This window comes from Sylvia atricapilla, chromosome 7 (assembly GCF_009819655.1).
Source record: "Sylvia atricapilla isolate bSylAtr1 chromosome 7, bSylAtr1.pri, whole genome shotgun sequence".
Classification (NCBI taxonomy): domain Eukaryota; kingdom Metazoa; phylum Chordata; class Aves; order Passeriformes; family Sylviidae; genus Sylvia; species Sylvia atricapilla.
The window spans coordinates 7356978-7372285 of record NC_089146.1 but is presented as its reverse complement, the minus strand read 5'-3'; the positions used below and the strand labels follow the sequence as shown (position 1 = coordinate 7372285).

The 15308-nt window shown below is 38.2% G+C and overlaps 1 protein-coding gene across 2 annotated transcripts in view; it reads left to right on the top strand.

The window, feature by feature from the left end:
* The window catches only part of COL5A2 (collagen type V alpha 2 chain), a 97973-nt gene that overhangs the window by 56124 nt on the left and 26541 nt on the right, over positions 1–15308 (top strand). For both annotated transcript variants that reach the window (XM_066322514.1, XM_066322513.1), the window contains exons 7-18: positions 1440–1550; positions 3204–3281; positions 5220–5264; positions 5753–5806; positions 6427–6480; positions 7939–7992; positions 8802–8855; positions 9585–9638; positions 10654–10698; positions 11644–11697; positions 12576–12620; positions 14923–14976. In XM_066322514.1, coding sequence (XP_066178611.1) covers positions 1440–1550; positions 3204–3281; positions 5220–5264; positions 5753–5806; positions 6427–6480; positions 7939–7992; positions 8802–8855; positions 9585–9638; positions 10654–10698; positions 11644–11697; positions 12576–12620; positions 14923–14976 — 702 coding nt within the window. The remainder of the gene's footprint in view (positions 1–1439; positions 1551–3203; positions 3282–5219; positions 5265–5752; positions 5807–6426; positions 6481–7938; positions 7993–8801; positions 8856–9584; positions 9639–10653; positions 10699–11643; positions 11698–12575; positions 12621–14922; positions 14977–15308) is intronic.

Here is a 15308-nt window from a genome sequence, read left to right as displayed (position 1 = left end):
TTCCACTAATTGCTACCTACAAATACAGACATGCATTTTGATGGCTTTTTGGTTTTGAGGTGTATAGCTGCATTTTTGCTCTCGAAGCAGCTTGAGTTTTGGTGACTAAAAAGTAGGTCCTTTTCTAAAAAGAAATTTTAAAAGGCCTTTTCCTCTATTCGATTTTGTTAAGGTGTCTTATGTGGATATTGAAAGCTGGCAATCCTGCAGATTCTTTATGGGTAACTGTGGCTTTGTTTCTGTGGATTTTTTACTCTAATTCTTAGCTTTGTTTTCTTTTTGTTTTGAGAACAAACAAATAAGATATCTCAATCTTTTCCTCTCTGGGACAGTAAGCACTTCTAGGTTTGACAGTGTGTACTTCTGTTTATAATAGATATATTTAAGAATAATGTTTTGTGCTAAAACCTTCTGCTTCCATCCAGCCTTCTCATTTGTTCAGAATCTCATCTATTCAGAGCTCCTTCTGTGAACCATACTAGTTTGAACCATACCACTTCAGACATAAATTCCACTGAAATGTGTTACAGACACAGTCCTCACCTCATGGAAATCCCAGCACTCTGAGTGATTGTTAATTATGTTTGAAAAGATGCCTCAGTGAGCCAGGCTTCTAAAATTTTATGTTTAAGGATCCTTAAAACAGAAGAGCTCATTACATAGTCTAGAACTTTTCCTTGCCTTGGTCAAACATTTTATTCTAATGAAAAAAGTAGTAACAAGCACTTCGAAGTCTGTATCTATGATTGAAGCATCTCTAGTGGCCCCATTACTACTCATTTTGTTCCACTAAAGTGTTATTAGCTGCCTCCATATTTAATTTTAGTTCTTCTATGAGTTAAATTGAATGCAGTTTAGGAATTAAAGTGGGAGCTACATTAAAATGAGAGCCACAGGATGGGCTCTAACCTATTCTGTAAAATACCTACTGGAGGTGACTTCAACACCAGGTAACTTTCCCTGCATGTCTGGCATTCTAATTTTTTGAGAATTTAACAGTGATATGAACAAGCTAAACCATTCGTGATGTCAAATAGGCTGTAAAAATCCAGCATTACCCTGGAATTTCCTAAGCCTCTGTGTATATTTACATTTATCTGAGCTGTACACATTTTAAGAGTAAATTAACTTTGTTCTTTATGGTGTGCAAAGCCAAAGAGTTTTTCAGGAATAGTGTACTCTAGTATGGAATGGTAGGAAGCCTGAGTTTCTAAAAAAGCCTATGATACAAATTACTGCAGTTCACCTTAGTGCTGGATTCATGACTAATTTCAGTCAGTACTTCTCATCTGAAGGTGGGAACAGAGCTTCAGGGATTTTGTTTGAAGAACTTTCTGTAGAGATACAGATTTATCCCAAAGAGGCAGGTGTTTGCCAGTTACAGTAATTTCAGTGAATACCTTTGCACACTGCTGGCATTCCTGGTTTTTTTTTTGCAGGGTCCTCGTGGTCCTCAAGGGATTGATGGGGAACCTGGTATCCCTGGCCAGCCTGGTGACCCTGGTCCTCCAGGGCATCCCACTCACCCAGGACCAGATGGAATAAGCAGGGTAAGTTTTACATTTGCTGTAGCTGAAGGTGGGGCCTTGGAGCAGATCCACTGACTTGCCTTTGGTTCTGTGACCATGGAATGCTGTGCCCACACTTCCTGTCTCCCAGTCAGCTAGTGGCACTGCAAATTCTGCCAAAAACTGGGACAAGTTGAATGTGAGAAACCTGGGAGAGGATGCACCTTTCACAGCAGATTTTAGCATCTAGCAAAGCCAAACTGCCCTAACCTAGAACCACCAGGAGGATTCTTTTACTTCCACCAGCCAAGGCATCTGAGCAACAGTACAGAGGAGATGAGTGCACCAGATTAGGAATATAGAAAAGTGAAAATTAAGATAAATGAATTATAAATAACCAATGAGAGAAACTAAAGTGTTGTTGGTTATACTTCTTGCTGGAATTATTTAGACCAACACTGAGAAGATAAGGAGTTGTTTGTGAAAGCAATGCTAACCAGCCACAGATACAGACAAAGGTATTCTGCAAAACTTCTTTTTCTTCTCCCCATTCTATTGGACACTAATTATGGTTGATAATTAAATACATATTTGAATTTGTCAAGTGCATTCAGTTGCACATTTTTATTGCTGTTTTGACACCTGTTTTGATTTCTCATTCCATGGTTCCTGAGATGTTACTGCAAACAATAGTTATAGTGACAAAAATCTGCAATATTCATTTTAGGCCAGTAGCTTGGAACTTTGGGCAACATTTCATGACTTAACCACATTTCCCAACAGTTCTGAATCCAGAAAACTCAGCCCAAGTAAATATCTTCAGCACACTGGAATCTCTTAGAATCACAGAAGCACCAGAATGGGTGCTAGGCTCTTATCCGACATAGAATTCCACAGAAAATATGGAAGAAAGGTGTGGCTGAAAAATATTAAGACATTTTTTGTTTGTATTCCTGTCTTTGAGCTCAGGCAATCTCCAGCCCTTAGAAAATGTGTTTGGGGACCAATCTAATGAGGAACTAACTGTAAATTTTGGGAGATTTGAATCTACATTTGGGCATTTGCTTATTCCCAGCTCCTTTGAGCTCTGGCTCTGAATGAAGCAAAATAATACTGTGGATTTCAACTATTTGCTTGCATAAGAAGGAGGGCACTGAAGTTTCTCCCTTCTGCAGCTCATTGGTCTCTGTGAATCGATAGGAACAGCAGTGGCTTTCAGCTTTGCTGGATAAGGGCAAAATGCTTAAAAATTCTAATTTGTCATCATGAAATCAGCTACATTTCCATTTATCTTAAGGTATTTCTGAGCTTGAAGCATGATAAGTGAAAAAAAAAAGGAAGCATTAGAGGACATGAAGGAATATAGCAGTTTTGGTTTAGATTAGTAGGTCATGAAAAAGCATAATTACTTTAGTGGGAGGCTTTCTTCTTTTTAGGTCATTTTCCACTTGTTTAATATTGAAGTGGAAACAGAGTAAGTAAGCATATAATGTATTTATGTGGTCTTTGAAGCTTTAAACACCTCAAAATTACAGGAAAGACAAATTTTGTTTGAGTGATTAAACGAAGAATTTAGCTGTTAGTACTGCAAAGGCAAGGTAAATAATGAAGATGTGATTGCATGGAGTTTTGCCTTACAAACCATTACAATGACTTACAGCTATGATTTTTAAATCACCCATCTTATTTTTCCAGCCCTTTTCAGCTCAGATGGCAGGACTGGATGAGAAGTCTGGACTTGGTAGTCAGATGGGACTGATGCCTGGTGCAGTGGTAAGACTACTTTAGCCCTGTTCTATAAGAGAGGCTAGAAGTGGAGCATGTGTCCAAAAACCAAAAAGGGAATTAATCCACAGCTTCCTGTGCCTCTAGAACCTGGATGTACAGCACATTCCAGCAGAGTTTTGCTCAGTACCTGGGGGAAATGTTTTTTCTGATATATGACAGCTGCTTCTCCCACCTCTATCTCGCTCTCCTTCTGAAATATAGCAGCTACAAATAGTAAGGTACAGGATTAAAGAACAGCTCCTCTTGAGTCACTGCAGAGTGACTGAAAGTTGTCAGGGATAATACAAAGCAGAAAATATGTATCTTCTTTTCATATGTGACATCAAATCAGGGATTTTTTAGTAGTAATTAAAAACATTACCTCCTAAACTGGCTCTCAACTCAAATCTGTGTTTTGCTATTTCAAGACAGACTTCCTGTTTCTCCAGTAGGCCCTGTTTTTTCACTGGCATCCAACACTGTTTGGGTATGATCTTTATTTTGAGTGCACTGGGGTCTTAATGGTAACACTGAAATTTTTTACTGTCTGTGAGAGCTGTTTCACCACCCTAAATTTTCTCTTCTGTAACTCTTGGGATTGTTTTTTAATAATACCTCTCCTCACATTTGGTGTCTTGGAAATACTGTTACCCTCTTTGCTGATATTTTTAACACCTTCTGAAGGAACCTCTCCTTTGGTGATTGTACTGCCCATGAGTTTGCCCACCTGAATCTTAGCCAAACCCTCACTACTAGCCTTCAAAATCAGTTCCAATACCATATAAAATGTTCTAAAGATGATTTGATACTTTGGACTAATTTCTGCAGTGATTTCTTCAAAGAACTTTTTGATCAATGTCTCTCTTTAGTGAATGTGCTTTCTGAACATAAAATGAGTTGTTCCACAAGTCTCTCCTACTTTGTTGCTTCCATTGTTTCACATAATCCTTTCACTCAGTTTTTCTCAAGGTGTTGCACCTCTTGTACCACCTCTTCCCTTATCATTCTCAAATATGATTCAATTTCATGTTGATGTATCTATGGCCTTACACAAAGTCTGCTAAAGTCAGTTGGCACTCGCTGTCTTTGGATTGATTCATCATGTTATGTGACATTCTTTTTTCCTTCTCTTGTAAACTGGGTAACTGAGAGCTGAAAGACTGTTTTGTTTCTAATGTTCATTAGCTTTGTTTTTAAATGACTCATTGCTAACTCTTCTACGTATGCTTTGTAAAAGTTAGTAAAAAAAATATTGAATTTTAATAGACATAAGTCTTGAATTCCTGTCAAAATGAATAGTTGTCTGTTACAGATATTTTTGTATTCCTAGAACCAAAATGATAACTTTCAAACAAAATAATGTTTATTTCATGTTACAAGTTACAATTAGGTTTGAGATTGTTCCTAAAAGTTCCATGACACTTTCTAAGGGACAATCTGAGTTTTGTGTAGCTAACCACAATGATTTGGAAAGTTCTTTTGGTGGTTTGTATGATACATTTAAACACATCCTTTCATTACTGCTTTTCAGCTCATGACTGAGAACAAGAAGATTAATTTGTTTTGTCATTGATTCAATTATGAGCTTCGTCTGGGTAGTGACATTCCCTTCAAATGAAGACTATTCCCCCCAACTCTTGTTACTACTTTTTTTTTTCATGGAGCTAGACAGACAGTTTGGTTATTGTGATTCCAGAGACTATGAGTTCTCAGGAAGCAGCCAAGTCCATATTTTCAGCAGCTAATATAATTCTACTGCTGTGGGTTTTGGACTTTGAAGATTTCATTCAACATGTTTTTGTGTTTCATAGTACCAGTTTTCTGAATAAGAACCTTTCAGGCTGTAGGAATGCTGGTGGTCTCTATCAGGCCATTTTGCCTTTTGTAGGGTGAATGTTACTTGGGAAAGGTTTTCCAGTGTGTAACAAGCTGTGTGTTCAACAGGGTCCAGTGGGTCCAAGAGGTCCTCAGGGTCTCCAAGGAAAACAAGTGAGTGCTTCACCTCAGGGGATTTAATGGGCCAGAGCTGAAGGCAGAGCTCCTAGTGAGAGGGGCAGGGTCCATCCTCAGGGACTTGTGGCTGAATGCACCTTCATCCAGAAGGGAATTTAAACAAGGGCTCTGCTCCAGAGGGACTCCACAGGAATTGGCTCCAAAGAACAGTTTATTTGATCTTTAACAGGGTTTTTACCCAGCACCTTTTTTTAATGAGTGAGCAGCAACGAAAATGGAGTCTGTTCTGGTTTTGGTATTGGCATGGTGTTAAGTTTCCAGTGGGGTTTGTGTATGGCACAGGATTTATCTACAGCTTAAGGGGTTTTAGTATCCAACTTCCACTCATATGGAAACGTGAACTGGTTCTGAATTAGAATCCAGACTCTCCCATAGGCTGTGATTTTCCTGGTCATGGATTTTAAATTATATCCTTATAACTGCTATTGGAATTTGTAACTGTATTAATCTTTGGTTAATTTTAGGGTGGTGCTGGCCCCACAGGCCCACCTGGTGAACCTGGGGATCCAGGACCTATGGTAAGACCAATAAATGCAAACATATTTACAATGCAATTGCAAATATGCTATACTTTTTTATTTCAGAAGAGAATTTTTTCATGTTGTTTCAGCTAAAACTATTAAGTAACTTCAGTGAAAAAATTGTGGTGTTCAAAGCATGTTGCCCTGGATCAGTGAATTTGAGTTGTTTTGAATGTGAAGAGCAGTGATTATATGAGAAACAATCACTCTTATTTTTCCAGCATGGGCCTGAGGATGGTAGGCACTGGTAAAATCATACCTGATAGTGTAACTTACACAAAGGATGATGAGAATATATTTTTTGAGGCAACAAAATGATTCAAAAGTAAATGCAAGAGCCAGACATATGAAGCAACAGCAACTGTGTTTTTTCATGGTTTGGGGGTTTTATTCCTAAAGAAGCCATCCTGTATTTTCATATAATATAATGCAGGGTCATTATAGGGTTTTCTAGGGTCAGGATGGTTAGAAAGAGCACCAAAACCGAGCAAATGTGCTTAGGCATAAAATCTTCCTTTTTCTGCACCTGTTTTTGTAAAACCAGACTTTGAAATGGAGTAAATAGATATTTAAGTGATGGCTAAACTGACTTCTCAACAAATACATTTATTTCTTAGGGGCCAGTTGGTTCTCGTGGACCAGAGGGACCTCCAGGCAAACCTGGTGAAGATGTAAGTTTGTTATTCTTTGTAGCTTGTTTTATTTTTAATAAAACAAACATTGGCGTCTGTGAGACAGTGACTAACCAGCAGATGTGTCTGTTCTAACCACTATTGTCTGCTTTCCTTTGTAATTGTACTCATTAAATCCAGCATCACAACTGTGAATCTTGGCAACTATTTCCCAACCCCTCCTTTCTTTTCCTTACGTGTCATCACCATACCTAAAGTCTAAGCACCATCTCTATTTCTTGCCTCAGTAAGTTCTTAACTGAGATAATGTCTCTTGAAATCAAACATAATAATAAACCACAGGGGCTCACTTGGAGGCATCTCTTCACTGTTGGGATTGGATGTTGGGTTAGAAGAGCTGCAATGGCAGCATGCACATGTGTCTGGACAAGATTCTGTTCAATTTCTTTAAAAATGATCATTGATTATGTTCCTAATAGATATTTTCTTTATCCATGTATGCATACACAGATATGTAAAATGTATGAGCTATACATATATTATATGAGCATATGTGTACTGCTCCACAGTAGCCTAAGACCTTATTGGTAGGTGCATATAATTTGTTTGCAAATTACACTAAATCCATCTGAACTGTAATTTATAACTTGGAAATTAGTTAGAAAACTGTAGATGCCATTTTACTAGAGAAATTCTTTGTGTAACAGCTACCTTCCCATTAAACTGTACAAGGATTTTTAAGCATCCTTGGCAGCAGTGCAGGGAAGTCAAACTGTGGCACTGCTCTAAGAAGTTCCCCCATTTCCATTATTTGGGTGTCCTTAATGGCATTTGTGAAGCACCTTGCCTACTCTCTGACCTGAAACGATTTTTCTGAAGCCTTTCATATTCCTGCATCTTGGTGTCCTGGGTGTATTTGAACTGATGGATGCATGTAAAGGAATATTTGGTTGTGACTCTGGAGGGCTTTGATTCATCTTCAAAATATACTTGTTTGGTTTCACCATATTGTTTTTCTTATTGCAATACACAGAAATTAGTCACCGCCCTAGAATGACATTTTACATGTATTCAAACATTTAAACAGAAGGAGAGTCACAAGCTACAATGCTGCAGGTATTTTTAAATTGCTGTTCCAGTGGGAAATAATAGCAGTTTGATGCTCTGTATCGAGATGACAGAAGGTTGCCTCATTAATTCTCAGGAAAATCAGGTGGCAGCACCATCTCTTGACGACATTGTGGGCTCAGGCTTCAGTTTTCCCTGTTCTTGGTTAAAAACCCTTTGTGAGTTAATGTGTCTAATCACATGTACTAGGCACATGTGCAGTTGATTTATGTCAATGACACTGTCACAGCAAAGAGGGTATGCACAATACTGCTGTGAATGTCCTCATTTGTTTGAATGGAAGAAGGATACAGAAAGGCCATTTTCAAATTTCCTGTTTTAATTTCCTGTTTTAATTTCCTGTGTCCCTTGTTTTTTCTCTTTCCTTAGGGTGAGCCTGGTAGACCAGGACAATCCGGTGAGCCTGGATTTCCAGGATCTCCAGTAAGAGCATGATTATTTAAATTTTAGCAAAAGAAGCATATGTCATTATATGATACTGGTTCCTTATTGCTTCACCCTGATGTGACTCATCAGTATTGCTTTTAATTATGAGTGCAAAGCTCTGCCGTTCAGTATCTGAAGTCCTTGCTCTAGCTCACTCCTAGGCTCCAGATCAGTGTTTGCTTTGCTGCTGAGAGGATAACTGTTGCTACCTGAGATTTCTGTTCCAAATTCACATCAACAATATTCTGACACAAGGGACTTATCTCCCTTCTGTTAGCCCTTCCAGAGAAATTTGGTAGGAAGCTGTAAGAAAGCTTTGGTTTAATTGCTAAATGTGTTTTGGTAACAGTTGTTTATCATGGTTCTGGACTGACATATTCTGAAACAGGTACAGTTTGCAGATCTGAGTTTCTGTTTCATTTTAAGTGATTGCTCTGAATTTTGATCTCAGCTTAATTAATGTTTGTCCATATTAACCCTCAAAACTTGACCTGCCACTCATCTTATTTTGTTAGTTTTGTTGAAATTTGATCACACAACAGTATAAATGATGAAGTGTTTAATGTCAGTGAAAATGTGTTTAATGCTGAGAATTACTTCAAGCTGTATCATCTGTGAGCTGCTCCAATGCTGTTCCTCACTATGATGAAGGTGGAGTGTTAACAATATTAATATTGGTTGCTTCCCTTATCCCTGTTTTTATTTATTTAATTATTTTATTTATTATTATTAAATAATCTCATTGTTGCTGGGTTTATCTGCAGAATCAGGATTGTATTTTTTTTTTTTTAATTTTTCCTGCCTAGGGCCCACGAGGCTTTCCTGGTGCTCCTGGTCTCCCAGGTCTCAAGGGTCACCGGGTAAGAGACAAGCTTTTCCCTCTGATATAGATGACATTTCCTGGCAGTTTCAGAATGAAGATTTTTCTTTGTGTCTGTAAAGAGTTTGCCTACACTACAGATGAGGCAGCTGTAGCAGAGTTACTGGCAATTGAGAGAAAGAAGATGGCAGAAAATCACTGCTCTTCCCCTTTAAGCTGACCTCTATATTACATGCTCCAGTGCTTTCTTCACTCTATTTTCAAATGTTCTGGGAATCTGGAAGGAGCTTGCACGAGCCCTGCCAAGCTTCAGGAGGCGCAAACCTGACAGTTCTCTCACTCTGTTGGCAGGTCCTGCGTTAGGGTGGGGAACTTGAGGGGTGGATATGTTTGCAACATGGAGTGATTACAAATTACCAAGTTTTCTGGCCAGAATTTTACTTCAGGGAGGAATAAATTGGTTTCCTATGGCTCAGAGCCTTGTCCTTGTTGTTTTAGGATTTTTTTAAAAAAACTTTCTTGTTTTAAAAAGGAAACCAAATCCAAGGAAATGTATCTTGTACAAATGGTTTCCATTTAGGAAATGTTTAAAAATTTTATTCCATCTGGTTTTTTTCTTCTTTTTTTTTTTTTTTTTTCTTTACTTACTCTTACCACCTCAGATCCATTCTTAATACTTTAATATCAAGTTACTTTAACAATAATAGTAGGAGTCCTCTCTGTGTGTACATATATGAATATAATTTCTTTGTATTTTTATAACTTACAGGGATTGAAAGGACTTGACGGTCCAAAAGGTGAAATTGGAGCAGCTGGAGCAAAGGTATTCTTGTGGCCCAAACAATTAAATGATTAAGCATGTTTTGTGTAATACCAAGATCCTGAAAGGCAGGAGATCTTTTGGACACAGCTTTGTACCTTCTCTGACCTTTATATGGGGGAGAGAGCTCAAAAGTGTCAGTCCCAGCTTCAGTGGGGCTGCTTTGGGCCTGTAAGGGGTCACTGGGTGAGCTGAGTGCTCCATCTGTGACACACTAAAGACAGCAGAGTCTCTGAACAAAGGGCCCATGCACATTTTGCAATTGGACAGTTCATGGTTCTTGTTGGCTCCACGTGACCACATTGAACATTTTTTCATATAATCCAATAAAGTAATGCATAATAAAGTCTGACTCTCCTCTTTCAAATTATGATAGATTTGCTTAAAAGAAACAGGCATTGGAGAGGAGATACATTTTAATCAAACTGACTATTTTATTAGTTTATTCTCTTAGAATTTTTGATCCCCATTGGCACTGCACCACTCTTACAACTTCATATCAAAGCAATGGTAACACAGGACAGCCAGCTGGAGTCAGTTCTTTCAAGATAGGTTAAAAGATGTTTTGGAAGAGCACAGAACACTTTTTTCAGGCTTTTCCACTTTCATCAGTGCTGATGCTGAAACATTTTTGGCCTGGCACAAGTGATATTGAATGTGGGAGAGAACTATTCCTTTGGATTAAAGACATAGTAAATGAAGTGAATCTTCCAAAATCTAAATTTAAATGTGAGATTAGTAGTTAAGGAGAGTTTGTGTAAGAAAAGATTTCTTTTTGAAGATTGCCTACCACTTTCTGTGGAGGCAACAAGAGCAGCAGTTCTGGCAGAGAGCCATAAACACTGAGAACACATGAACATGGTGTTTCCATCAGTGTCCTTGCCACGTGTGATGGACACAGGTACCTGTGCAAATCTTCCCCTGAGGTCCAACACAGGCACAGAGGACAGGGGTGAGATGTGACTCAATTTTCCTTTCACCCGTTTCTCTAATTGTGTAATTTCATTTCCTTTCCTAGGGAGAGTCGGGACCGACTGGAGCCATGGGTCCAACAGGTCCTCTAGTGAGTGTCACATGCACTGGGTATTGCAGAAGTGATTGTAAATTCTGCTTCTGGTGGGAATTTCAGGGGTTTGATTCCTGTGTTTGAGCTCATGCAACTGACCTTTCTCTTCCTGAAGGCTTCATTTTCTATTACTCTGACAGGGAGGTCCACTGTAAGCTGCTCTTCCCCTCCATTCACAGACATAGATGTAATAATGAAAAATTTGTAGGTTTGATGAGGGTTTCCCAGCTCATGTAAGTGTAGGGTGATAGTTTTTTTTCTTTTTTATATGTTGATGCCTTGTATGGAGTGATTTGAACATGAGAAAAACTGTCTTGGGTTGCTCTGAGGTAGAACTGGAGTAATTTAGATCAGGAATGAACTGGCTAAGGAAACCATGGACAGAGGATTTTGTAGGTTACAATGAGGATAAGCATGCATGACCTGGAAGTGAAATGGAGAAACTTCTTTCAAAATAATTTTCATTTACATGTGGTTTTGGACCACTGAATATGTGTGAGTAGCGTTACATGACAAAAATTGACTCTCAGCAGTTCTTCTGGAAGTAAAGCCTCTTTCTGATATCAGATAATGGCATCTCTCTGTGAAGCACTATGTTGTGTGTAGAATGTAATATCCCTGAAGTGGAATCTAATTTGTGCATGAGACTTAGTGAAAGAAGTTGCATTATTGTCACTGGTGAGTACATACAGAATTTATTCTAATGTGTTTAAGACTGAAAATACTGCTGGAATGTAAAAAAAAAAAAAAGAAACAACAAACCAGTTTATTAAATTTCCACAGTGCAAACCTGTGAGGCTGTAAGGATTTTTATGAGCTGCTACTTCTTTTCTGCTTTAGAGCAAGATGAGTTACTCCTGCAGGATTGAAAAAAAAACAACCCTTTTTATTATTCTGACATGATGACCTTCTAAATAATGCACTTTTTATTCTTTCTTCAAGGGACCTAGGGGAATGCCAGGAGAAAGAGGACGAATTGGGCCACAGGGTGCCCCTGTAAGTGGAATCTCCATTCTCTCTTGTCATTCTTCTCTTGTTAACTTAAATGTAAATCCCTGAGGGCCTGAAAGTGTTTGTTCATGTGATTTGCTAGTTATTGTCTTGTGAGTTCTGCTATAGATTAAGAAAATTAGGGCTGAGCAGTTTTCTGAGGTGAGATCTTTACTATGAATTTTCAAAGTTAAAAGCAGTTTTAAAATGAGAGTGGTAACTGTACAGTAATTTCTCATAGCAGAGCTGCCCATGAGTCCAAATACCCTCACAGCACGATTTTCTGGGATATAAAAATGTCTTCTACGTTTCTGTGGGATTTCTTGTGAGGGGTTCTTTTCAGCAAAAATTACTGAACAGGAAATAATATGTTTCCATTTTGTCTTGAAAAAGGTTTAAAATGAAAGTTAAGATGAAGTCTTTCAATTCAGATTTCAATTTAGATGAAATCTAAAAAATAAATTCCAGATAATAAAGCTATCTTCTCCAAAATATTTTGATTTTCAGCAAAAAGATGGATTGTTCTTGACATGAGATCGTATTTGAGTCAGAACTTTCATCCTGCTGCTTTTACATTCAGTGTCAAATATTGTTTTTCTGGCATTTCTCTCTATGACTTTTATTTGATCCACTTGTGTCATGTGCCCCATACAATGATGCTATCAAAATATTGTCCTTTCTGAAAACAGAGAAATCCATTAACTCAAATGGAGCATAATTTCTTCCAGAAGTTTTCCATGACAGTGTTTAGAGGAGTGTGCAAATGACAGCTTTTCTTCAGTCACTGTACTATATATAGTTTTATCACAAATGCTGACAATAAATAATTTAAAAAATAGGTAGAGTCCTTACAAATACTTTATGTTTTCTATTTTCTTGTCTAGGGTGGACGTGGCCAGCATGGTATGCCCGGGAAACCAGGCCCAATGGTAAGGGATTGCTTCTCAATCACCTACTTTTTCACTCTGTATTTCCACTTGCTTTTTGACACTACAAAAAAGAAAAAAATAATGTTGGCTCTTGCTGGTATCAGTTACATGTGTTTGGAATTAATTATCTGAGAATGATTCCTAGTCCTACTCACTTTAGTTTCAGTGCTGTCCTCTGCAGACTTGTCCTCTGTAGTTTATTCATCTAAAGGTTTTAATTTGCAGAGGAGTAGGCCATAGCATCTCCTGGGGAGGTGATGCTCATGCTCTGCTGCTCTTCTGGAGTTCATAAGGTGGGGAGGAAAGTGTCTCAGGGACATGCACTGCAATCTAAAGCAGTTTATAATTGCATCTTTTCCTCCTTCATGTGCAAAGTTGGCAATTGAGGCTTGTTGTCAGCCAGAAGAAAGGCACTCACTGCTAGCACAACTTGCTCCCTGCATTTGCTCCATTACAAAATGTGGAAAAGGGCCTTTTCATTAAGGACAGTCACTTTTTGAACCGAAGGACAGATGCCTGTGTCTGAATGTCAAGCTGAGAAGGCCAGGTTTGCATGGCTGCTGAAATTCTCCCACCACGGCAGCAGGGCTGTGGAGGAGGACATGGCTCTTCACACTCTGAGCAGCAAAGGATGTTGGATCCTACAGCCCAGTCTCACACTGCATTTGCAGATTAAATCTCTGTGAATTCATGTGGGTCAGGGATTACTCCCACACATACAGTTAATTTTGTGTTGCTTTTGCATGTGAAAACCAGTGATGGTTTTGTACTCTTTGTGCAAGGCCAATTTCCACTTTAAAAATGAGATATTTGTGTTTGTATTTCTTTGAAAGCATCACTTGTAGGATATGGGTCAGAGCTTCTACCCATTGATGCAGTCAGCCTTTACCATTTTGTGATGTTCAGCTTAGAAAAAAAAACCAAAAACCAAATGCACAGCCTAACAACCAAACACCCCAAAAGCACTGCACCAAAAAACCCTGCTCAAACCCCTAAACCACACCTGCCTGCAGTTAGAATTTCGTTCTGTGCATACTCTTTATTTCCTTGTGACAAAGTTCTGAGAAAAAATCATTTGCCTGTGCCATCTTAATAAACAGACTGTTTCATTAAACACTTCATTAAGAAATAATTAGCTGTAATAGAAGCTCAAAAAATGAGTGTAAGTGCCTAAAAGCTACAAAACTCAATTATTTAGCGTATCATGAGGGAAAGGTAAGTTGTTACAAGAAACTTTCAAACAAAGAAAAGATTTTTTTTTCAGTATTTAAAACAAATTATCAATTTAAAAGAAGATGGGTGGCAAGCTATGAGGTTTTACATGAAGCTTGCAATTTTTCTTTGGCATAAAAAGCGAGCTCAGCGTTACTGGACATGATAAGTGGTTGGCTAATATTTTTGGAAAATCCCATGAAGTGTCACAAGGGAGATACTCATCCTTAATGCACGTGTTTCTCACTGGAGGAAGCGTTAATGAAATGTGTTGTTATTTGGGTCAGTGCAGTGGTACAGCATAATCCTGGAACTCTTTCTGCAACAAGAGAGAGATTTGGCAGACATAATTTGTGATCCAATAAATTGGGGCATAGGTTTTCAAAAATATACTTGGGGAGTCGTTACATCAGTTTTGTAGAAATCCAGTGCAAGGTCATGCAGAAATGTTGCCTGTAATTAATGCTCGGGAGGCAGATTGTTCTGATTAAGTTTGTCAGGAGAGCTTAATTACACTGAACATTTTTTCTCAGCATGACTCATATTTTACAAAAAGACAGAAAATCAGGAAAAGATAAACAGGAATTATCTGGGAACAGTGTTGCAGTGAGTATTAATAACCACTGTGTGCCGCAATCCCAAAACTTTGGAGTACAGTAGAAAGTTCTCTTGAATGTCTTGTTCAGCACAAGAGATATTATGGAAATGGAAACATCTTTGTCGCTCTAGCCCTGAAGTTCAGATACAAGATCTGTCTTTTACAGCTTGCAAATGAATTCGCCTGTGAATTTAGGAATCCTAAGTCCCATGAATTGTGTACATTGCAATTCAGGCATTATTTGCTGAATCAAGAGCTGTAGCTTTGCTGAAGTCAGCAAATACATTATTGAAGAACTGCACCACAATTCCATAAAATGTGTATGTATCATTTAAAACCGAAATATTTATAGTTATTTTGGTTTTGTTACAAGCAAATGTTTTATGATTAAAAGATACATGTAATTCTAGACCCACACTTACCCAGTGATGAGATACTAATCTGTGTGATCTAAACTGCTGAATTATAACTTGATGTGTCTGTCTTCTATAGGGCCCACTTGGCATAACTGGATCTCCAGGTTTTCCTGGTATTCCTGGTATGAAGGTAAAAAATTAAATGAAAGTGTCTTTTTAAAATGTCTAACAACATACAACTAAAAATGTGTACTAGGCTACGCAGAGCTCAGATGTGTGTACAGATCCCTGGCAGCTGCTGTGAAATCAGTCTTACTCAAGACCTTCAGACAGAAGAGAAAAGCCAAAGACAAATGAAGCTATTATAATTCACCACTGTTAAGATACTTTGCTTTCTCTTTTGTTCATGTCAGGGGGTGATTATAAGATGACTTCCATGCTGTGCTTCAATAATCTTGTCCAGAATATTCAAAGAATATTAATATACATTGCTAAAAGTGAGGCTGTGAGGGCAAGTTGAAG